The sequence below is a fragment of the Vipera ursinii genome (genome assembly GCF_947247035.1).
Source record: "Vipera ursinii genome assembly, chromosome: Z".
In the NCBI taxonomy this organism is placed as follows: domain Eukaryota; kingdom Metazoa; phylum Chordata; class Lepidosauria; order Squamata; family Viperidae; genus Vipera; species Vipera ursinii.
Genome location: NC_139517.1, coordinates 29,258,569 through 29,283,323, shown reverse-complemented (window position 1 = coordinate 29,283,323; position 24,755 = coordinate 29,258,569). Strand labels below are relative to the sequence as shown.

The 24,755-nt window shown below is 38.8% G+C and overlaps 1 protein-coding gene across 1 annotated transcript in view; it reads right to left on the bottom strand.

Moving 5' to 3' along the window:
• The window catches only part of MPP3 (MAGUK p55 scaffold protein 3), an 80,509-nt gene that overhangs the window by 38,504 nt on the left and 17,250 nt on the right, over nt 1-24,755 (bottom strand). The window contains exons 5-8 of the mRNA XM_083376269.1: nt 19,595-19,732; nt 17,176-17,257; nt 12,365-12,450; nt 1,813-1,887 (exon numbers count right to left, since the gene is read on the bottom strand). Of these exons, the coding sequence (XP_083232395.1) occupies nt 1,813-1,887; nt 12,365-12,450; nt 17,176-17,257; nt 19,595-19,732 (381 nt within the window). The remainder of the gene's footprint in view (nt 1-1,812; nt 1,888-12,364; nt 12,451-17,175; nt 17,258-19,594; nt 19,733-24,755) is intronic.

Below are 24,755 nucleotides of genomic sequence, written 5' to 3'. Positions count from 1 at the left end.
ATATGAAAACAAACCCACAAATACAAAGATGGAAAAATAGAATGAGCAGAGTAAAAGACATATATGCAAATATGACTTAAGACAAACTGTTCCTTCCTCAATCACCACCCCCATTCACAGATTTATGTAGATAGTTCAGTAATTTTGAGTAGATCTGGAGAACAGCTTCATCCTCTCTCCCTAATCTCCACTCTTTTACACTTTTTAGAAAAACAAGATTTGAGTGGTGGCAGTCTGAAAAAAATCCCATCACCTATAAAACTAATTAGCTAGCTAATTTATTACTAGCTTTATTCCAGGCCCATTCTTGAAAAAGATGGAGGGGGGAATAAATGGTGTTCTGCTGGGATGGATGGATAGATAGATAGATAGATAGATAGATAGATAGATAGATAGATAGATAGATAGATAGGGATGGATGGATGGATGGATGGATGGATGGATGGATGAACAGATGGAGAGAGAGAGAGAATGAGATGGATGGATAGGATAGATAGATAGATAGATATGGATGGAGAGAGAGAATGAGATGGAGAGATAGATAGATGATAGATAGATAGATAGATAGATAGATAGATAGATAGATAGATAGATAGATAGATAGATAGATAGATAGATATGGATGGAGAGAGAGAATGAGATGGAGAGATAGATAGATAGATAGATAGATAGATAGATAGATAGATAGATAGATAGATAGATAGATAGATAGATATGGATGGAGAGAGAGAATGAGATGGAGAGATAGATAGATAGATAGATAGATAGATAGATAGATAGATAGATAGATGATAGATAGATATACTGCCATTGTTGTTGACACTTTTTAAACTCTAAGAAGAAAGAGAAAAAAGGAGAAGGAAAAACTGTCATTGCCACCATGGTTAACACCTCCTCACAACACTTCTATTCCTCCCAGAGTCCAGAAATCATTTGAAATTGCCTCAAATTCCTACTCATCCAAATTGTGTCGTTTCCACTGCATTTTTTAAATTTGCACTGGAAGGGAAAATTAGTTTCAAAGCAGTTAGATTACCATGATGTATTCGTGCAAAATCCAGTTCCCGGGGCATTAAAACTAAATAACAGAGTTGGAGAGGACCTTGGAGGTCTTCTAGTCCAACCCCCTGCTCGGGCAGGAAAACGTATACCATTTCAGACAAATGGTTGTCCAATTTCCTGGACAACCTCCAGTGTTGAAGCACTCACAACTTCTGGAGTCAACTATTTGAAACCAAATTGTTTACAGTACTGTAAAATGCACCTCTAGTCTGAAAACACAAGAATTTTCCCCAGAGAGAAGGCAGATCTCAGTATTTTAGCAAGCTAGGAATACTGTTCGATTATGTATGAACATGCAAATGATTCCTGCTCCACCTTCAAGGATATTTTACTAAAGCAAGTTTTTTTTAAACTTAGCATCTTTAATATTTGTGGAATTTTAAGATTTTATGAATTGATTGTGATTAATGATTTTGTAATTGTTAAGATCGGTGAATTTCCCAAAATTTTTCAGGCAGCATGCTGGGAATTGAAGTCCGCACATATTAAAAGTGGCAAGTTTGAAAAACACTGAACGAAAGGTTCTAGGGTAGCCTAATCTGCCATTCCTAAGATGGGCACTCCCACACCGAATGAATATATTTGACAACCCCCACAATTCCCTGCCAACTTGGGATAAAAGCTATGGAGGCTAAGAAGACTAAGAGTTGCAGTTTCCATACACATGGGAAATACCAGGCTACCCAATCCCTTTAAACATGCTTAGTACAGGAACTAATAATGTTTTCATGTGTTAACAGGCTCTCTTACCTTGCTATCTTTCAGACGATCTTCTTCTTTGATGCCTGGAATAATTTTTAGTGTTATTGATCCCTGGGATTGAACCTGCAAGAAAAACAACTCTGTATTTCTGTCTTTACGAAATCACATTATATCTGCAAAAACCACTGAGATCTACCTGTCTCTTGATGCAAAGGATTCCAGGCATCAATTGCACACTCAGTGAGACTAAATAACTTAATAAATGTTTAGTCCCATTGGTATTGGTTCTCCAAAGTAGTTCTTCTTTTCCAGCCCTACCTAGAAATGCTGGGGACTACATCTAGGACACTGCATGCAAATTAACTGACTCAACCCCAGAAAGTTTAATATATATTTGGATTTCTAAAACTCTTTTGGCTTTGCACAGTGACTAGAACAACCTGGAGGAGCAGCAAAAGACCCATACAAAACAAACTGTTTGCTCTCAGTTGCTACTTACAGACATTGTTCTTAAGAAGTGGAATGACAAAAATAAATCAAAGTTTTAGATTCAACATGATTAGTTCGGCTTTGAGATTAATTATGAGGTATATTGGGCCAGATAACGCAACTCTGTTCTGAAGGTTAGTATTAAAATGAAACCCCTAATACTGCATAAGATTCCCCAAATGCTCTTAGAAAAAAGAAATTTACTAATTTATTTTCTTAGAGCAACTATTTATATACTCCACTCTTAGTCTGGAAAGGTTCCAGAGATCAGTAAGAAGATATCATCCATTCCCTGATGTTTTTAATCTAAAATGCATGAGACCAATGGAAAGTTGGCTGGAGAGGGGAAAAACAGGTTTTGTCTAAGTTTTTACCAATTTGAGGAGACCATTTTAACTTAGGAGCTTCAAAAACTAATCTTTACCAATTCAATAATACAATTTGATTTGGTTTCAAATTATTTTCTGCTCTTAAAGTTTGCCACAATGAACATTATGAATACATGTGGATCCTCCCTTTTTTTGTCTTCTTCTGCCTAATATGAATCTCAAGCACTGGCAATTTTTCTCTACAATTTGTAGCCTGCAATTCTCTTCTTTTTGTAAAAGAGAGCTTTGCATATATTTTACATATAAAAGGTCCGAGATTCAATACCCAGCATACGTAGGCAGGGCTGGTAAAGATTCTTTTCTTGGAGGGGGAAAAAAACTGCAATCAAGTCAATGTGTGGCAGTCTTAATGCAATGGTTACCTACATAATTCTGCACAACAGAAATGGAAAAATCTTACTATTTTTGTTTGCATAAAACTGCACACCTATGGTTACCTGGAAGAAATCAAATTGAATGTTCTGGGATTTATCTCTGAATAAACACATTTATGATTACACTGCATTGCACATTTTCAGCACATACGGGTGCTGATGCATTAGGGTAAACATAATGGACCACTAGTAGATGATCAAATATGTCCTTGGTCAAGCAAAGAGTGTTTGATATTGACTGGTCCATTATTTATTAGATTTTTGTATTAACTCAAGGCAGTATACATACTTCATGTTCTTGCTTCCTATTTCCCCACAACAAACCCTGTGAGGTGGGTCGAACTGAAAGCCAGTGACTGGCACAGTCACCCAACCACTCTAGGGATAACTAGAGCTCTTCCAGTTACTAACCCAGCACTTAGCCACTAGGCCAATCTGTCACTACTTTCTACTTGAAGGAAAAAATAGAGCCAATTTTCTAATCTGGGTTGAAAAGAGACTATGTTTGCAGAGAAACCCAAATTAGAGGTCAGCTATTCTAGGAATCGCCCTGCGTATAAGTAGCAGGAAATGTGTACACGATTTCTATGAACCTTCTTTTACATGAATGGATTACATGCTGGTTAGAAAATTCAGTTTTTGGTTCAAAACACTGTGCTGAATGAAACAATCTAGCTTTCTCACCAGTCCTAAAACAGTGTTCACAAGATAGGCAAACCCTCTTTTTAACCCACTAAATATATCCTAGGAAGACAGCCTTTTTTTTGTCTTAATGATATTAAAAACCCGACAGAGCAATCACAGAGGGACAGCAATTATTCAGCAAGGGCTTTCTTTCCCAATCATAATGTGATCACAACCTGCATAGAAAACATGCAAATTAATCCCATGGGATTTGCATTATTTATCCATATCTTATAAATACACTATTCAGAACATTAGTGAATAATCATTTTTCCCTTGTTCTCTTATGCTGGGGCATTTTGGAAGAAACTGAATAACTGCTTATTAGAAGAATCATACCTGCCTTGTCTGCTGCAAATCCTGTATCAAGTAGAAGATGAGAGTTTATGCCATCCAAAGTGCCATTCAGCTATGTCTGAGCTCAACCATGTGTTAAATAATCTCCATTTGTATAATATATATGGAAGCTTGGTTAATCTTGCTTAGTTCTGAGGAAAGGACTGGCTTAGCATATAGTACAAATTACTATAAACCCCTTGGATTAGTTTATAATTCAACAGTTCAATGTACTGCACAAAATACTGTGCAAGCCCAAACAATCTAGTGTCCTATATTATTATCATTGTTGTTGTTGTTATGGCTCATTGCACAGTCAGCCAGATGTTCAGACTGGATTTGGCATTTTTTGTCTACCTATCAAATCCTTTCCAAGAACTTGGGATATACAGATGGAGATGTTTTATGGTGTTATCATCACAGAATGTAAGCTGTTATGAGTAAAGTTGCCTTTTGCAACTGATTGATGGTAAATGCCGATGGTGCTTGAATAGTTTTGGGATTACACCCAAGACACCTATTACTGTTGGTACTACTTTTGCTTTTTTATTAGACTGTTATTTTACCTTTTTTATACATGGCAATAAACATAATTAATATACATAGTCTTTGACTTACAGTTCCTTGCTGACGATACCCAACTTTTTCTTTCCACCCTGAACCAACCCAGCAATGCCCTCGCCGTGATGTCCCGGTGCCTGGAGGCGGTCCAGGTCTGGATGGGGAGAAACAGGCTTCGTCTCAATCCCGCCAAGACTGAGTGGCTGTGCATATCGGCATCTCGGGTCAACCAGACTATTCCATCTCTAACGATGGGGGGTGAGGTGTTACCCCCCGTTGATAGGGCTCGCAACTTGGGCGACCTCCTGGATTCACGACTCAATTTTGAAGACCATATAGGAGCCGTGACCAGGGGGGCTTTTGCCCAGGTTCACCTGGTGTGCCAGTTGCGACCCTATCTGGACCGAGATGCCCTACGCACAGTCACTCATGCACTCGTGACCTCCCGTTTGGACTACTGCAACGCTCTCTACATGGGGCTGCCCTTGAGGACCACTCGGAGGCTTCAGCTGGTGCAGAATGTGGCCGCGCGAGTTGTGATGGGGGTCTCCCGATACTCCCATGTAACACCTCTACTCCGCGAGCTGCATTGGCTTCCGGTTGCCCTCCGGGTGAAATTCAAGGTGCTGGTGATGACCTATAAAGCCCTACATGGCTTGGGTCCAGGATATCTGAGGGAACACCTGCTGCCGGCATCAAGTTCCCTTCGCCCAGTGCGCTCCCACAGGGAGGGTCTTCTCAGGGTGCCACCGGTAAGAGATTGCCGGCGGACGACACCCAGGGATAGGGCCTTCTCAGTGGGGGCGCCTGCCCTTTGGAACCAGCTGCCAGTGGAGCTGAGGACTGCCCCCGACCTCCGTTCATTCCGCCGGGACCTGAAGACCTGGCTCTTCGAGCTCTCTGGCCCAGGCTGAGGATTAATCTTATTTTAACTGGGGTTTTATTTATACAGGGACAAATATAATTTTTTTTAAACTTGGTTTTTTAACTTTTGTAAACCGCCCTGAGTCCTCCGGGAAAGGGCGGTATATAAATGTAATAAAATAAAATAAATAAATAAATAAATAACCATTGGAAGTTATGGCAGATAAAAAGGGCAGATAAAAAGGTTTCCCCCCCCCAGTCACAAGGTCACATTTTGGGCAGTTGGCAACTGAACATCTTTGAAACGGTTTCCCACATCCCACAGTCATATGATTACAATGTATGACTGTTTTGCTGAAACCCAACATTTATTTCTAATTTCCAGTAAAAAAAAAGAAGTCCATTGCAGACAATGGGGTTTGCTTCATGATCATGGATTTGCTTAATGACTATGGTGATTCGCTTAACAAAAATATGTCATAAAATCAGTTTGGTCATATGATGACCATGACCAATATGATTTATGACCATAAGCCCGTGTCAGCCACTCTGTGTGGTGAGCTAAGGTGTGAGTGAGTGACTGGCCTAAATTCACCCTGCTGGTTTTCATGCCTAAGGTGAGACTAGAACTCAGAGTCTCCAATTATAGTTCATTCTTTACGGGTTGCCTTTAATTGTACATTCTGTGCTGGATCACATGTTGAGCAGGATACACATACAGTGAATTAATACTTAAGGTATTAAAATGGGTAACTGAATAATAAGGTTGAACATGTTACATGAACCTAAAGATTTCAGGTTAGGGTCATTCTAATTTGTCTATTCTAAAAGGAAATAACACCGTTTCACACAGTTTTTCTCCTGTATGGCTATAAAAAAAATGTCCACATGCAAGTGGCAGTTTGCACACAGAATCCTGTAATGCTAAACAGACAGACACTTTCACAGATAGCAAAAGACAGTTTCTTTGAAGTCCCAAAACTCTCAACGACAAAGCTTAATGTTTTCCCCCAGTGACTGCATTGTAAATCTTGACAGATCTGGATTCCTCTGTTGCATAAGCTTCTACAGTTAAGGCAGAACGATGGGGACAACGTCTCCGCTTCCTTATGAATGACTGGTATTGATTACCTACAATGTTTGTCACACTGATGGGTTATTCATAAAGGTTCTGGATTCCTAGTTTCCAAATGAAGTAAAAAAAAAGTGAGGGATGCTTCCCTTCTAGCTCATTTTCACTAATCAGTAAATATAAGAGGACCTGTGTCCTGATGTGATAATAATAAATACATAGACTGAGGGCATGTCACATCACAGGTGGCCCTAAAATTACAGCCCTTCTTTAGTGACTGTTCAAAGTTATAACAGCACTAAAAAAAAGTGACTTACAACCAATGCTTGCACTTACGACTGCTACAGCATCCCCACTGCCACATGATTCAGGTGCTTGGCATCTGGCATGTATTTACAACAGCTGCAGTGTCCTGGGGTCAGAGGATCATTATTTACGGCTGTCCCAGCCGATTTCCAATAAGCAAAATCAATAGGGTAAAGGCAGATTCACCTAAAACTGCATGATTCACTTAATAACGGTAGCAATAAAGTTCATGATATCAGGCACAACATACTTAACAACTGCCTTGCTTAGAAATGAAAATTCCTCTCCCAACAGTTGTTGTAAGCCGAGGACTATCTGTACAGAATAGGATTTTGTTTTGAGCAACTACTGAATTATTTTTCCTTTAAGTATATAATGCACTCTTACGCATGTGTACTAAGATAGAAGTCCCACTGAATTCAACCAAGATTTACCCCGAGTATGCTCCATAGCAAGAATGGGGGATATTTTAAGGTCATATCTCTTGCTTTGTGTGGAAGAGGGGGAGATTTCTCAGGCAAAAGTGGGCAATAATTAGTTCTAGAACTAACGCCTAATGAAGCGTCTAGAACATCAGAATCCAGAACTGTCAAGACTGACAATGCAATCAGTTGAAAATATTTTAAGCTTTGACAAGGAGCTCAGCCTCAGTAAGGAATCCTGTGATTTACTATTCAATAATGCCAGGAGGGTCACTGGTTTCCCACCCTTATTCTCAGGGACATATATTAGCAATGGGTAGAACTGGGTATCAAACTGAGTAGGACAAAAGACTGAAAGGGGTAAGGTTGCTCCTTTATCATTCTCTTTTTCCTGATCCTTCAGTCCCCCCCTCCCCTTCCCCCTCTCTCTCCCACACAAATACACTCAGCTTTGCTAATGCAGCTGCCAATTTCTTTAAGGTGCTGTAAATTGGACCCCTCCTTAAATTCTTTTCAAAAGGCTCACAGAACATTCTCTTGTTATAGTCCCCAGAAAAAAAAACATTAAATCACAGGTATCTTTGAATTTATTCCCTAGACAGGAACTATTAAACCCTACAATGTTTTCTTTCTGTAGAAAGAACTGGGTGCAAACTTCAAACCACCATAGTTTTAGTAATCGCCAAAGAGGTTTCTACATCTGTACTGTCATCAAGTCAGTTGTCCACATTTTTTTCAGTTCAACTCTGACCAAACAATTCCATTGGCTATAGGATTATTTTAACATTAACAAATCAGCAGACAGTTTAATTTTAAGCGCAGCTACATAAAATCAAGTGCAATACAATTTCCACAGCCATTTTCCACAATATGTTCCCCTCCAGAATTAACTCAGCTCCTAGAATCCCTACCAACATAGCCAAGGCAATAGCTGAGAATTTAGGGAATTATAATTTCAACAAATGAAAGTGAAATCTTTTCCCCCAAACTAAACATAACAGTGCAATCATGCATGTGTCTCCTCCAAAATATTGTAGATTTTATTACAATATTACTTATTACTAAAAAGGGGTTTTAATAATTTTGAAGTGGATTTCTGCTTCTGAATCTAATGTATGCATGAAACCGAAAATAATCAGCTTATTACAGCTTTACTCCCACATAAGTAGGAGAAAGCCATTCTCGGACGGTAGTCTTATAAATTTCCCAAACCATTTTTTTAACAAATATTATTTTAAAATATATTGAAACTCAATTCTAGTTATTAAAAAAGTAGGATTGTACTCTCTTGGCTGTGTCCTTAAATCCAGGCTTAAAACTAAATTTTTAATGATAGCCAGCAAACCTTTTTCAGAGCTAGGATGAAAAAAGGGGTCATTTGTACTCATTCCTAAATGTTCAGGAATGACCCAGAGGCACTGAATTTCCTCAACTCTATGGCAATTATTAACCGTAATCCTACTAGCATATAATTCAAGTACACTTGGCATGAAAGGAGACAGGCATACTTTTGGATCCACTGAGAGAAGCTCTTTCCCTCCACCCACTTGATTGGATTTGACTTTATTGTGAAATGAATAATGTAAGCACTCTGAAATCTCACCTATAATTGCAGTAGGTGGGGCGTGTGTGTGATGGTGGAGAGGAATCTAATACTTGTTTGCATGTTTTACTCAGAAGAACCTTATTGGTTAAAGAGACCAAACTGGTCTCTTGCTTTAGGCCGAATTGGTCTTAGTCCAAGTAGTTATTTTTTTTTATTTTAATCCCATTTATATCCCGCCCTTCTCTGAAGACTCAGGGCGGCTTACAATTTAAGCACAAACCAATGTGCTTAGCAATAGCCTTCATTCTATGTATATGCCTGCTTATTAGGGCTTTCGCCCCCCCCTGCAAGCGGCATTATTACAAAGTCAGCTTATTGCCCCCAACAATCTGGGTCCTCATTTTACCTACCTCGGAAGGATGGAAGGCTGAGTCAACCTTGAGCCTGGTGGGATGCGAACCTGCACTGATTGCAGGCAGCTGGTGTTACTTAAGGAGGCATTAGCCCACTGCTCCACCAAGCCTTGACTTTACCTTGCCCAGCATTAAACACTCTGACTGATTCCATAGACCTGTTCATATAGCACTTAATCAGTTATATACCTACCAGCTACATTTACACAAGATGATAATCTTGGTTATTTTTAAGCTTGGTTATGGAGGGAGGGTTATATTCATGTGGTTTATCAAGTTGCTCAATTCATTGTAAATCTGTTTGGTTAATTTATGATCGGCTTACTGACTGAAATAGCAAAAATTGATTGATTCCATAGCCCACTTAATAGTATCTGGGCAGCCATATTCACTGCGCCTTCTGAATCCCTTTCAATGGGAATCCTAAAGTTTTCAAGCCTACTAGATGGAGATAACAGGAGCTGAACTTGAAATTCTTGGCTAGCAGTTTCTCTGTTCCTCCATCAAACTAAGGAACTTCCATTAATTCTTCCAAGAAATTGCAACACAATACAGTCCCAGCACAAACGCCCACACTTAATTGCAGAACACACTGGCTCAAGGAAAAACACTCCTTCATGACCCTCCTTAGAACATCCTGCTTTTCATTGTGATGACAATGGAGGAATTAATGATATTTGCTGTTTTTTTCCCTTGTTGCCTTTAAAAAGAAAGGAAAGCAGTGCTGATGATTCAGGTGCCCTTGGTAACTCTATATTCTTGCCCGCCCACTACTGCAATTCTTACTTAATTTGGAAGAGACCTTGAGAAAGTCATTGGCTATTGCAATAGCTACGTATATCTTATTTTGAGCCCCTTTGCGTAGGAGTCACCAAGTATGTCATTTCCTCTCTGGCATGGAAGAGGTATGGCTTGCGACTCCACAATTAAAGCAGGGAGAGAGTAAATAGATCTCACTGCTAGGTTAACTGCAGCTATAAGACTTTTTTGGAGAAAACAAAAATCAGTTATGGACAAAGTCATTGGCTATTTGGCATTTACTTTCTTACTAATCTGTCGGTGGATTAACCCATAATCAATTATGTTCAGTTTGGAGGAATGCTAGGAGTTGTCATGTGTTGTGAATATGCCATATTCACAACTATATACTCACAGAGACTTTTTTCACTGCAGCTCACTAGATGTTTTCATATAATTAAATAAAATTGAATGAGAAGCAGACATCCAACATTTTCTTTATTTTCTAGACTGTTTCTGAATTCCAAAAACTACCTTATATGGCAATGATATTATCAATACTTTATCCGGTAAAGAAAGACTACTATATTTAGGTTACAGATAGCCTCCTAGAAGTTACTATACAAGGGGTGTCAAACTGCCGGCCCACTGGTCGGATGCATCAGGTGGAAGCCGCGCCCACCCCATTGCCGGCAATGGAGAAAAAGCTCCGATACGTCACACGACGTCACGTGACATCACGAGTTTGACATGTCTGTACTATACTGTACTCGGGCACAAACATTTGAACAATCATCATTTGATAGCAAAAAAAAAATTGTCTATGACTTTTTTGTGGTTATCCAGAACTGCCTACAGTATGTAGTAGTTCTAGATAAATGTTAATGGCTGAGATAAAACCAGATCCACGATGCAAAATCCTGCAAAATTACTAAATGGCAATAGAGATACACTGAGAAAAGGTAACTCTCTACTCCCCTCTGCTGGTTATCAATGTTTCTGCAGGCAAGATGTAGAAGCTCTAGATCAGGGGTGTCAAACTGCTGGCCCACGGGCCAGGTGCATCTTGGTAAAGCCGCGCTCACCACATTGCCGGCAATGGGAAAAAAGTTGCAATATGTCGTGACACATCATGTGACGTTACATGTTTGACACCCCTGCTCTAGATGAAAAGCTCTCTCATTTGTATCACTTTGGGTAAATGCATGGCTTGTACCTGGCTGCACTCACCTTGGCAGTCATTTTGTGAGAGCACTTATCACATAATCTTAAAATTACAAAACTACCCACCAGCCCGCACATTCCTACCCCTAGGAAAAATAATAGTATTTTTTTTCTTTAGAACCATTGGAAACCTATTGGTGAAACTTACATCAAGACAAGAGTATTTGTCTGCGTATCCCAACATTGCCTACTCTTACTAACAATCTTCTCCAACATTTCAAGAGGAATACGTTTTTGGGATTCATTGATTCTTCATCTTGTTAAATTGGCAATATGGAAATAAAAACTTGTATATCTGGATTATGTGTATGTACACACAATCCAAATATTCATTATTGCAACAGGCATCCTGTGAGTGAATAAGAGTCAAAGAAAGAAATGTCTACTAGCAGCAGCTTTTATAAGCAGAATCAGAGTGGGAAGATACCATATAAATCGCCTAAACCAGAGGTAGGCAACCTCGGCTCTTTTATGACTCATGGACTTCAACTCCCAGAATTCCTGAGTCAGCTGTGCAGACTCAGGAATTCTGGGAGTTGAAGTCCATGAGTCATAAAAGAGCTGAGGTTGCCTACCCCTGGCCTAAACCAACCATCTGCTCAGAGCTGGAAACACTAATGTTTCTCATAGACATAGACTTCAGCTGGATGAACTGGCTGGTGAATTCTGGGAGTTGAAGTCCATATAGCTTAAATTTGTCAAGATTGAGAAACTTTGCACTAGACTAGAGAATCACTGAAAGATGCCCATCCAGTCTCTTTTTGAAGACCTCAAACAAAGGAGGACTTGTAGTAAATCAGTAGTCTTCCTTTAGAAATACACTGCCCAAATAATTGTGTCATCTTCTTACTTAGTTGATAATTCAACTAATTCAACTATCTCTCAACTATATGGAGAAATAGTTTTACTTATCAGAATCTATTCAAACATAAGTCCCAAGGAATCAAAAATATTTATTTTCAGGCAAGTTTGTATGTAACTGCAGTGTTAAGCAAGCTGCCTTTACCAATTTGCCCATGATTAATTGTGGCTTATATATTCTGAGTTCACCTGACCCATTGAACTATAATCTAATCACAGTGTCCAGATTTATGCCCAGTGCATTAGCTAAAATCCAGTTGGCAATTTATGGTTTAGTGTGTTTTGTGAACAATACTTATGTGTGGAACAGGCAAAACAAACCAGAATCTGGCTAATTTCTTCTGGTCGTTTGTGAAGTACAGCAATTCCATTAACTTCCCGCAGCTCATCTCCAACATGGACAAGACCTAGGAAGGAAACAAGAAAAATATGAGGTCAACCATCTATTTTAGATAGCAAAAGCTCCATATATGTGGCATGTAGCAAATTTGATGACTCACAGTAGAAAAGTAAGTCCTATCCCAAGTAAGAAAATGTCACCAAAAGCCTATTTCCAAGCCTGGGACCAGAAGAAACAGAAATTAATCCTTAATCATCTGTGAAGCTCACCAAATGATCTTAAAGCAGTCATTCTCTCATATTTGCATGTTATTCTAAAGAGAAAAGTGCTTGGTGAAGAGATGGGATGGTCTTGGGCAGAAGCCAACAACCATACGTGTCTCCAGTTCTGACAGTTCCAGGAAGCCTAGGATAAGCCACCAGAAATTGGCAGCAAAATGGAGATTTGTAGACATAATCTCTCCCAACCTTATCCTGTTCTGGCAGCAGCTACCTGCACTGAGCCCATAGCAGAATGTCATATGTATTTGTTTGTTTTTAAATCTGAACTAAAAATTTTAAAATACAGTTTGCCACCAGGCAACATTGATTACAGTCCCCCAAAATATTTTTTTTAAAAAAACAATCTTGTCCGGCTTTAGAACAGGGGTCTCCAACACCTGGTCCATAGACCGGCATCTGGACATGGCATGCCAGCAACCAGGCCAAGCAAACATGTGAAGGATGCAGGCAGCATGTGAAACCATGTCCCCTCCGGTCCACAGAAAAAACTCTCTCCACACAACCAGTCCCTGGTGCCCAAAAGGTTGAGGGCCGCTGCTTTAGAAGGAAGCTGGCATGCAGATTATAAAATCATAATCTTATATAATAGGTTCCTTGGTCCTAATTATTAATTCCTAGTTACTGAGTTTGCTTCTCCACTGCACAATGTGAAAATAAAATATGTCTTGATTTCTTATCCTTGGACTTGTTGTTAGTTGCAAAGTCATGTCCGACCCATCGTGACCCCATGGACAACGTTCCTCCAGGCCTTCCTGTCCTCTACCATCTTCTGGAGTCCATTTAGGCTCACGCCTAAATGACTCCATCCAGCCACCTCATTTTCTGTCGTCCCCTTCTTCTATTGCCCTCAACCTTTCCCAGTATTAGGCTCCTCTCCAATGAGTCCTTCCTTCTCATTAGGTGGCCAAAGTATTTGAGTTTCAACTTCAGGATCTGGCCTTCTAAAGAGCAGTCAGGGTTGATCTCCTCTAGGACTGACCGGTTTGATCACCTTGCAGTCCAAGGGACTCGCAGGAGTTTTCTCCAGCACCATAGTTCAAAGGTTTCAATTTTTTGGTGCTCAGCCTTTCTTATGGTCCAACTTTCACTGCCATACGTTGCAACTGGGAAGACCATAGCCTTGACTATACACACTTTTGTTGGCAGGGTGATGTCTCTGCTTTTTAGTGTGCTGTCTAGATTTGCAATGGCTTTCCTCCCAAGGAGCAAGCGTCTTTTAATTTTTTGGCTGCAGTCTCCGTCTGCGGTGATCTTGGAGCCCAGGAAAATAAAATCTGTCACTACCTCCATTTCTTCCCCATCTATTTGCCAGAAATTGAGAGGGCTGGATGTCATGATGTGCTCTGCATATAAGTTAAACAGGCAGGGTGACAGTATACAGCCTTGCCGGACTCCTTTCCCAATTTTGAACCAATCAGTGCTTCCATGTCCAGTTCTCACTGTTGCTTCTTGACCTGCATATAGGTTTCTCAAGAGACAAATAAGATGGTCTGGTACGCCCATCTCTTTAAGAACTTGCCACAGTTTGTTGTGATCCACACAATCAAATGCTTTAGCATAGTCAATGAAGCAGAAGTGGATGTTTTTCTGGAACTCTCTAGCTTTCTCCATGATCCAGTGTATGTTGGCAATTTGATCTCTAGTTCCTCTACCTCTTCAAAATCCTGCCTGTACTTCTGGTAGTTCTAGATCCACATACTGCTGGAGTCTAGTTTGCAGGATTTTAAGCATAACTTTACTAGCATGTGAAATGAGTGCAATGGTGCGATAGTTTGAACATTCTTTGGCACTGCCTTTCTTTGGAATTAGAATGTAAACTGATCTTTTCCAATCCTGTGGCCACTGTTGAGTTTTCCAAATTTGCTGGCAAATTGAGTGTAGCATTTTTACTGCATTGTCTTTTAAGATTTTGAATACTGTCACCTCCACTAGCTTTGTTGTTGCTCAGTTTTCCTAAGGCCCATTTCACTTCACATTCTAGGATGTCTGGTGTGAGGTCAGTGACCACCTCATCATGGTTATCAGGGACGTTAAGCTCGTTCTTGTATAGTTCTTCTGTGTAATTTTGCCACCTCTTCTTAATCTTTTCTGTCTCTGTTAGGTCCCTGCTGTTTTGGTCCTTTATCATGCCCATTTTTGCATGAAACGTTCCCTTCATCTCTCCAATTTTCTTGAAGAGATCTCCCTATTCTATTGTTTTCTTCTATTTCTTTGCACTGTTCATTTAAGAAGGCATTCTTATCTCTTCTAGCTATTCTCTGGAATTCTGCATTCAACTGGGTGTATCTTTCTTTTTCTCTCTTGCCTTTCGCTTCCCTCTTGTCCGCAGCTATTTGCAAAGCTTCCTCAGACAGCCATTTTGCTTTCTTGCATTTCTTTTTCTTTGGGATGGTTTTAGTTGCTACTTCTTGTACAATGTTGCAAACCTCCGTCCATAGTTCTTCAGGCACTCTGTCTATCAGATCTAATTCCTTAAATCTATTTGTCACTTCTACTGTATATTCATCAGGGATATGATTTAGTTCATACCTGAGTGGCCTAGTGCTTTTCCCTACTTTCTTCAGTTTAAGCCTAAGCTCATGGTCTGAGCCACAGTCAGCTCCTAGTCTTGTTTTTACTGACTGTATAGAGCTTCTCCATCTTTGGCTGCAGAGCACATAGTCAATCTGATTTCTGTGTTGACCGTCTGGTGATGTCCATGTGTAGAGCCGTTGGAAAAGAGTGTTTGCTATGACCATCATATTCTCTTGACAAAATTCTATCAGTCTGTGCCCTGCTTCATTTTGTACTCCAAGGCCAAACTTGCCTTTTATTCCGTTTATCTTTTGGCTTCCTACTTTAGCATTCCAATCCCCCATGATGATAAGGACATCCTTTTTTGGTGTTAGTTCTATAAGGTGCTGTAGGGCTTCATAGAACTGGTCAATTTCATCCTCTTCAGCACCGATGGTTGGGGCATAGACTTGGACTACTGTGATATTGAATGGTTTGCCTTGGATATGAACTGAGATCATTCTGTCATTTTGGGGATTGTATCCCAATATTGCTTTTCCTAATCTTTTATTGACTATGAAGGCTACTCCATTTCTTCTGAGGGATTCTTGCCCGCAGCAGTATACCTGATGGTCATCTCAATTAAATTCACCCATTCCTGTCTATTTTAATTCGCTGATTCCTAAGATGTCGATGTTCAGTCTTGTCACCTCTTGTTTGACCACGTCCAGCTTTCCTTGATTCATGGATCTTACATTCCAGGTTCCTATGGAGAAAAAATCTTTACAGCATTGGACTTTCCTTTCACCACCAGATGCATCCACAGCTGAGCGTCCTTTTGGCTTTGGCCCAGTTGCTTCATACTTTCTGGCGCTACTAGTACTAGCCCTCTGCTCTTCCCCAGTAGCATATTGGACGCCTTCTGACCTGAGGGGCTCCTCTTCCAGCATCATATCTTTTTTTCCTTTTGGTACTGTCCATGGGGTTTTCGTGGCAAAGATACTGGAGTGGGTTGCCCTTTCCTTCTCCAGTGGATCATGTTTTGTCGGAACTCTCTGCTATGACCTGTCTGTCTTGGGTGGCCCTGCACGGCATAGCTCATAGCTTCATTGAATTACGCAAGCCCCTTTGCCACTACAAGGCAGTAATCCATGAAGGGGTTAGTAATCCTCTGACTACACCCCTATAATCTGGCCTTGCTGGCTAATCCTGATGGGTGGCAGAGTCCAAGAGCATTTGGGGAACCACAGCTTCTACAGCTTTGAATGTAATTATGAAAGATGAATCATTTCTCACCATTCCATCATTTTCTTTTTCTATCTAATATAGATTTAGTTAAAATATTAATATGTCTTTTATAGTTCAAAGGAAGTTTGCAGCTCCTTTTATCAAAAATTTAAATTGTTTTAATGTACTTACTCAGTCCTTGGCTAAATTTTCACACAATCTAGAGTCAATAATACTCATCATGTCTCTCAGCTTTCACTGGAAAGCTTTTTTTCACTCAGCTTCATTCAGCATTGTTTCACAAAGCATGGAAAGTAATGCTCTGGTAGCCCTCCAAGAAATACCATTTTGAATAATCTTTGGGAAACCCACACAATTCTGGATACTCCTATGGTAATAATTCATAAGGAAGGAATCACAGAACCTTTCAGAATTATATTCTTTATAAGCTACAACTTCAATTGAATTCTGCAGGCTACCAAAAACACACCCTTTCCGTGCTTGGATCTAAGTACATCTGCTAGAAGTAAACTTGACAGGCGTGCTGGCAAATCAATCTTGATATAATTCAGGAATAGGAAAACATAAATAAAGGTGCTATTCTTCCAATACAAAAATGTGCAAAAATTTCCAGCATTAGTGCTATGACCCACCTGACCTTGCAGAAGGGAATCAAAGTCTTGTATGGTTTTTCAGGAAAAATAAAAATCCTAAGCGGATTCAGAGAGAAAGCTTGTCTTCTCTCATGTGAAATTAAAAAAAAAGGAATTCTGCAATTTAGGGAAACATACCACTGCGATCAGCTGCCCCTCCCCTCATGATGCGGGCAACAATTACAGCCCCTGTGTGCTCATCCCTCCTGATTGTTGCACCCTAAAGGAGAAACAAAAGACCCATCAGTGCACAGCTCTAGCCTGGCACATCAGAATAGGCTTGGTCAATTAAGCCTAAAAGAAAAACCTCATAATATATAGTGGTCAAACACAAGCTGGGGGGAACCTAGAGCAAGACATGGAAACAATATTCTCATCTCACTTTTTGATCCCACTCAGCAATTAATATTCATTATGACATTGCCTCTGAAAATTCTATGTAGCTGTCACGGTTAATAGCTATGGCTAGTTCTATCCTCTGTGAATTTAACCAGGTCCACTTTAATACAACCTAAGCCAAGATTAATAGAATTGATTCAATTAATTGTAAGATGCATGAAGAAATGTTTTCTTTGATCTGTCCTGCTACATCTGCTGCAATTCCAGCTGATCCCCAAGTAGCTCTTGTTAATAACAGCATTGTTTATTAATAGGAATATTACACTTTTTCATTTTTTCAGGATAAAAGTCCTCACAAGGTTAATAATCATACTATAACAATATTCAATACACCATTCATTGAAATAGAATAAATAAAATATCAGCAGCAGATAAAAGCATTGTACTCTGCCGGTTGAGCTCCGGATGGCACCTGACCTTCGCTCCTTCCGACACGGTCTGAAGACCTATCTATTTGAACAAGGCGGCCTGGCCTGATGGGGGATGTGTTGGGGTTTTTATTGTGGATTTTTTATATTACTATCTATTGTTTTAGCTCAGGCTCCTATTTAATTCTCTTTTAATTTTTGTACTATGTATTTTTATATGTGCCCTGTTCACCGCCCTGAGTCCTTCGGGAGAAGGGCGGTATACAAATATAATAAAATAATAAAATAAATAATAAAATAATACTCTAAAATGAAACAGTGCAAGCTGCAATACATAGTTCTAGAAACCCAGAAAAAGAGGGCTATAAATAATTCCCAAATAAGGATATTCCTGGAGATCCTCGTATTCCCTGATGATTCTGCTAGAGACAGAATGAAATTCATTCAATTCACATTTTTATGCTACATATAGACTCACTTAGTGACAGCCCTGTTTGGTGATGGTTTGATGGTACAACAGCGCTGGAAGAGTAACTTTACAACCAGTCCTCACATTTATGACCATGATAGCTTCCTCACAGTCACATAATTTGAGATTTGAGCACTTCACAAGTGGCAAGCATTTGTGACCATTATAGCATTCCTTGTTCACATAATTGCCATTTGCATACTTCATAAGCTAACCCAAAAAGCAGAATCAATGGAGAAGCTGGCAGTAAAATCACGCATCACGGTCATATGATGTCACGCTTAGTGAACATGTTACTCAACAACAGAGTTACCAGTCCCATTTGTGGTTGCTAGGCAATGACTACTTGTACTTTGATCATTTCCTATGTGCCTATACCGTTCCTAAACATAAATACAATTCATGCATTACTTAGAGGTAAATTACTTTTATAAATTCTGAAACTGAGTTCACATCTCAACAATGATATATGCAAAAGCATTTATAATTATGGGAATACCAATACAATCTAAATTAAATCAAGAATATGGCTGGCAAAACATGTATATGAGACACAGAAAATATGTATATTAATAGAAAAAATGTTCAATAAAATGTGAATACATTCTTAAACAGTTTTAAAATATGGGGAACATGTAGAAATGAGTTCAAATTAATTTAACATAGGAGAGTAAGAAACTGATGTATTTCCTGTTTATTCACATATGAAAGTTGGAGCAAAACCTAGGAGTACATATGCTGAGCTTAAAGCTCAGATAGACGATTTATCAGATAAGTTCCAAATATTTAAGGACTTTAAAGTCTAATAAATCTTGACTTACATCTATTAACAGAAAACCAAAACAACTAGTGCTGAAAAAGGAACCAACACAAATTGGATCACAAGTCCCACAATGCCTTGTCATTGACTATATTAGCCTGGGTTAGCCATAGTTTGGAAATGGGAAGCTACCAGCTTTGGATTCTATAACACTAGAATGAAATCACCAAGGAACCTGATTGGCAGCCAGTTTAGAGCACAAGATTCAAAATACTTCTTCACAGAATAACCATGTTTACACAACATACTAAATCAGATGGTGTTTGGCTTACTGTGCCATCCAAATATGAAAATATGGACATTTTATGGGTAGGAGAGAAGCTGTTAATCATGCTGGAAGTAGTCAACACTGCCAAGGAGATTCATCCCTACAGAACCATCTTTATTTCTCCACTCCTTTCCCGTTTTTAACCTCTGGAATCATTTTTACATCTAAAAAATATCCCTTAATTATTTTAATCCCAACAGCTTTTTGTTCTTACCAGCATCAAGCATACATACCAGAGGTTCTTTATTCTTTACTAGACGAACTATTTTCACTGATTCTTCATCAAAATCATCATCAATATTATCCAACAATGGAGGGAGAACAGGGTCAAAATTCTTCTGAGCAACAGTATCATGCACAACAAGCATCGCCTTGGGACAAAAGGAGACAGGAAACAGGACAATGAAATAAAAAGACATGTGAAAACAGAAACACATTAGAGTTTTCTTCAATGCCCCTGTGACTGTGGAGACTGGTTCTCCAGTGTCTGTACTACATTTGTGCTAGCTTCATTTCACCATCACAGTAGAAATATCCAGGGTGTGCGGGAAAATTTTGTATTTCTCTGCTGCTTGCAGATTCTAACCTGTTACAAACATGTTGCCAGGTTCTGCTCAGCAGCACTTAAAATCTCTCAGATTCCTGCGCCTCAAACTAGCCTTAATGTTTCCTTGTATTTATCTAATGTTTCTACCCTTTCCTATCGAGTTTTTAGACTTTTTAAATATTTTCTAGCCTTTTTTAAAATGTATTTTTTATGTTTTTTAATTTTGTGAAATTTAAAATTATTGCTCGTATCCCACCTTCATTGTGTTGGTCTATAATCAAAATAAAGATTTGATTGATTCATTCATTGGTTGGATTTCTTCACTTGCTGCTTCCAACAGCTACATTAGGTTCAAAAGAAAAGCCACCATCCAGATGCTTTCTTTACAGTGGGCTCCTGTTTCATCACTGACTTCACTTCAAGCTACTTCAACAAGCTTTCTCAAAACAATAGTGCCCAATTCTCATAATCAATGGTCAACATGACTATCTTTATAGAAGATAAGGGGAACTATCATCCAACAGGTTTGTAATAAAGGATCAAAGCAGATACTGACATGTTTATTCTGGGTTGCTATGCCTCCAACTTTTCTGTTCAACATCTGTAACCATGCAGGGCAGCGAATAGGTTTTCACAATAAAACTGGGACTGTTCAATTAAACCCAATATGACAACATAATTCAATCTTTACAAATATGTAGAGAGCAGCTCTACCAACTTCAAAGCATTTCAAATAAACTTGTCAGCCCATCATCCAAGGCACCAGTTTTTAAATTCCCCTTTATTTGCAAAACCTAATCATTATATGAATTAGCGGTGGCAAGGATGAGGGAGACGCGTCTTCAGTTCAACTGTTTATTTAACATAGCCCGGACAAAAACAGAGCGGTACAACATGCCTTTTATAGGCAGCTGTCAAACGGGACAGCGAATCAGGGGCGGGTGTTTTCCCGCCGAGGGACCCTGTGCCAATGGTCAGCTGGCAGCTTTGACATTTCCCCAGTGATAGCGCAAGCGCGTTGGCTGGGGAAACCCTGTCAGCTGGCCTTTCCAAGCAGCCGGTATTTTTGACAGCTAGCGTCTGTGGCTCAGGCGCATGCGCCAGTTTGACAGTTTAGCGGCTGCCGCCGTTTTGACAGCCCGTGGCTTCGTTGTTTTGACAGCTCGCGGGCAGGGCACATGCGCGGCATTTGACAGCTGTCAAACGGCCGCATGTAGTGGGTTTGACAGTCCGTGGAGCGTGACTGCGTGTGCGCGATTCCTTTGACAGCTGTCAGTGCGGCCGCATGGAGCGGCCTGTGACAGCTGTCATTATTTGGGATATGCTGCATTACATAATATAATAATTGAGAAGAAATCTTCCAAAGGCTTTGATTATATAATTATCTTGCCCCAAACACAGAACTTGGGAGGTAGGAAAACTTTTCCAGACAATGGTTTGATTCACTTGGAACATTCCTAATGTTTTCCCACAAATTCTTCCATCTTTGTTGTCACTTGTTAAAAATCAGATGTTGGACTAATTATCTGATGCCTTTAGATCTGGCAGGACGATATTTTTATCAGGTCATTCACCTGATATTCCAACATATTTAATTAAAATATTTGTCACAAATACCATAAATAATCAAGCCCCGCAGTTTATTTCAAATCCAAACATGAGAAATCCCAGTGCCTTACATCAAGGAAATCTGCAGTTAAAATCAATGATTTAAACAAGTATATCTAATGTTTCTTGGGAATAATGGGATCTAGACCTTCTCAAGTGTTTATGATATTGGTGCCAGACTGTTATTCCATTAAAACAAAGATACTAGGTATTTTGTTTAGCAATTTGATACTTTGTACAATATTTTTGGATTCAGGAAATTGTTAATAAAGATGCTCATTCTTTTTTCCAAGCCATTCTCTTGTCCCATCATCTTGTCAGATAAAATTTGTTCTACAACTGTCATTTATTCAATAACATTTTTTGGACATAATCAGTGCATAGACATTATTATGACATTGTTGATAATCTGGCTATTAATTTCTGACTCCAATTTTCAAAAGTATTTTGAAAACAAGTATCTTTAGTATTTTCATTTTTATAAACTTTTACATTTTATAGCCTTGCATATCTTTTCCTCTGACTAAAATCTTTAGATTCTTTTTGTACCCAATTTTTGCTTATCTCTTATACCTCCATAAACCAAAACAGATCTAATTCCCACAAAAAGCTGCTTATTCTTTATACTTAATTCCAAAGTCTTATTGTAGTTTCAACATTCCAAATTTACTCAGATCTTTATTCCATTTATAATGTCCTAAGATCAAAATCTTATTTGGCTTTTTGCTGTTCATTTCAGATTTTTTTAAGTTCTTAGCCTTATAATTAATATTCTTCTTGTTCAAACTGAAGAAAAGCTGACCTAATTTTTCAACTTTTCAAATTTGTTGTTCCAAAGATCCCTAAAAGCTTTACAATGGTTAATAGATAATTTCTGAAAATGATTGGTGAGGTTTGCAAACTTAGTGTCATTTAAAAAGTTCTGCCCCTATTGCAAGCAATATTGTTGATCCCGTCACCTCCTAGTGCTCAAACCCACAGAAAATGGAAAGCTCCTCCAGCAGTTTTCTTACAAGAAGCCCTGTCATGCAGACATGACCCATCCTCTTCTTTTCCAGAGATGATCCAAGGAACAGGTCTCTTCACTAATTCCTTGGTTTTGGACACAATTTTTGGCTTCGCTTTCACAGAACCATGTTCAGTTTGCCATGCTTCCCCCGGAAGCCCAAACGTGAACTGGTATCGACTTATAATTTGCACTAAATCGAGTACTGCATTATTCAATTTTACTAATTGCAACCTACCTGTACAGCGTTAATGCTGCATTGTGTTTATGTCAAAATTTGTTTTCTCTGGAGAATCTTAATTCACTCTGCCTTCTAGCTCCTCCTATCTGATCCTAGCAATTTGATGGCATGATTAGGAAACTCCATGGGCTTGAGAGTGAGCTACTTAGTTGGCCCTTGTGGGCTATGGTTTTGAGTTATTGTCAACTGGATCTTTACCTCAGCTGTCCTTACAGTTTTTCTTATGCTGGCATTTTAATTGTTATCTGTTGTAAGCTTCCTGGCACAGAGTAAGGTTAGTAGCCATGCAACTCAAATCAAATCAATAATTAACTCAAATACCAAACTGTTGATATGTGTTATCAATAGACTCTTAGTTAACAAGATAAGTTACCACCTTTGCCAAAAAATGGCAATAACTCATTGACTGAAAAATCTATAAGCTACCTAACTCACAATAAATATACATGTCAGTATTTATAGCTTCCTATTCTGCAAAACAGTTTTTCAAAGTTGGCAACTATAGACTAGACTAGACTAGACTAGACTAGACTAGACTGGACTGGACTGGACTGGACTGGACTGTAATAGAACAGAACAGAATGACTTTAAGATGTGTGGATTTAAACTCTCAGAATTCCCCAATCAGCAAAGAATATTTCAGAGTTGAAATCTACCCACTGTAAAATTGCCACATTGAAAAACAATAATCTAAAGTGACCTAACAATAAGCCAAATAATCTAGAATAATCTTTGCTGTGTTTTAAATCGATTTAAAAGAGCTAATCAATGGTCAGAATACTCTTTTAAATTCCCCTGCCCTGGTTAAGAAATTAAGCCATATTTTGAGCTCAGCATTCAATTTCAGTATTAATTCACTGCTGTAACTGTTGTTTAGATAACATAATCACCTAATTATAAACTGACAAGTTTGATAACTCAGATACCACAGCCAGCTATTTAGGGTACAATGGCTTGCAGATGAGTTTCAAATTAAGGTCTTTAATCATAGTTGGTCATCTAAGTTGGTTGCTGGGTGATCTCAAAAATAACAGAACATTATAGTTTATTTAAAACAATGATAATTCTACATTATATCAAACCCAACAACAGTCTATTCTTGCTGAAGACACAAGAGTAAATAATATCTATTACAAGTGCTCCAGTGATTGTCCAGTGTATGACACAAAAAAGCACAAACCATTCCATTTGTGAAATATTCTTATTTGCCATAACTGTTATAACAGAATCACATGTGAATATATGTTTTTATGCAGCTGGCCACCATGAAAATAAAATGTTAGATCAGGAAGCACATTTGTATTTTTGTTTTCATGAAGGAACAGTAGAATCTAACTCTTTTTAACTGAATTTTACTAATCACACACGGCCTTTAACAAAAGAAGCAATACAGATATCTGTGATCATATTAAAAATCATTTTACAGGATACTTGAAGAAATAACTGTTTGATTCACATGATGTGTATTTATGTGCAAGAAAAAACTCATTTGTCTTTGAATTCAAATACTCATCTTTGTCCCTCTTATATTGTTTTTCGCCTCTAGTTCTTGCATGTTTTATAAGATCCAAGATAAATCTAAAAAGAACACAATCCCTCTGCTTGCAGAGCAGTATTAAATATTTCATACAATGGATCCAAGCTGGCAGACAGCCACAAAGCTACAATGGAGCTCAGAGAAGAAGCATATTTTCACATTTCAAGAAAATACAGCAATCTCAGAACAAATAAATATACAGTCATGACTGAAAGAAAGAGACAGACTAGGCAGCAACCATGCAGGTGCACACTATTAAAAAAAATACAAGAATAAAAAAAATGAATAAGCTAATGAACTTCTGTCAAAAAAATATCAAAACTCCAATATCAATAGTTTTTCACGTTATATTAATAGGAGTCTCACAGACCAAGCAAGCTGTAGCGTCACAACATTTTGCACGTACTTCAGTTTAGTCAAGGTTCCAAAGTTGTTCCAAAAATATTGCAATCTAA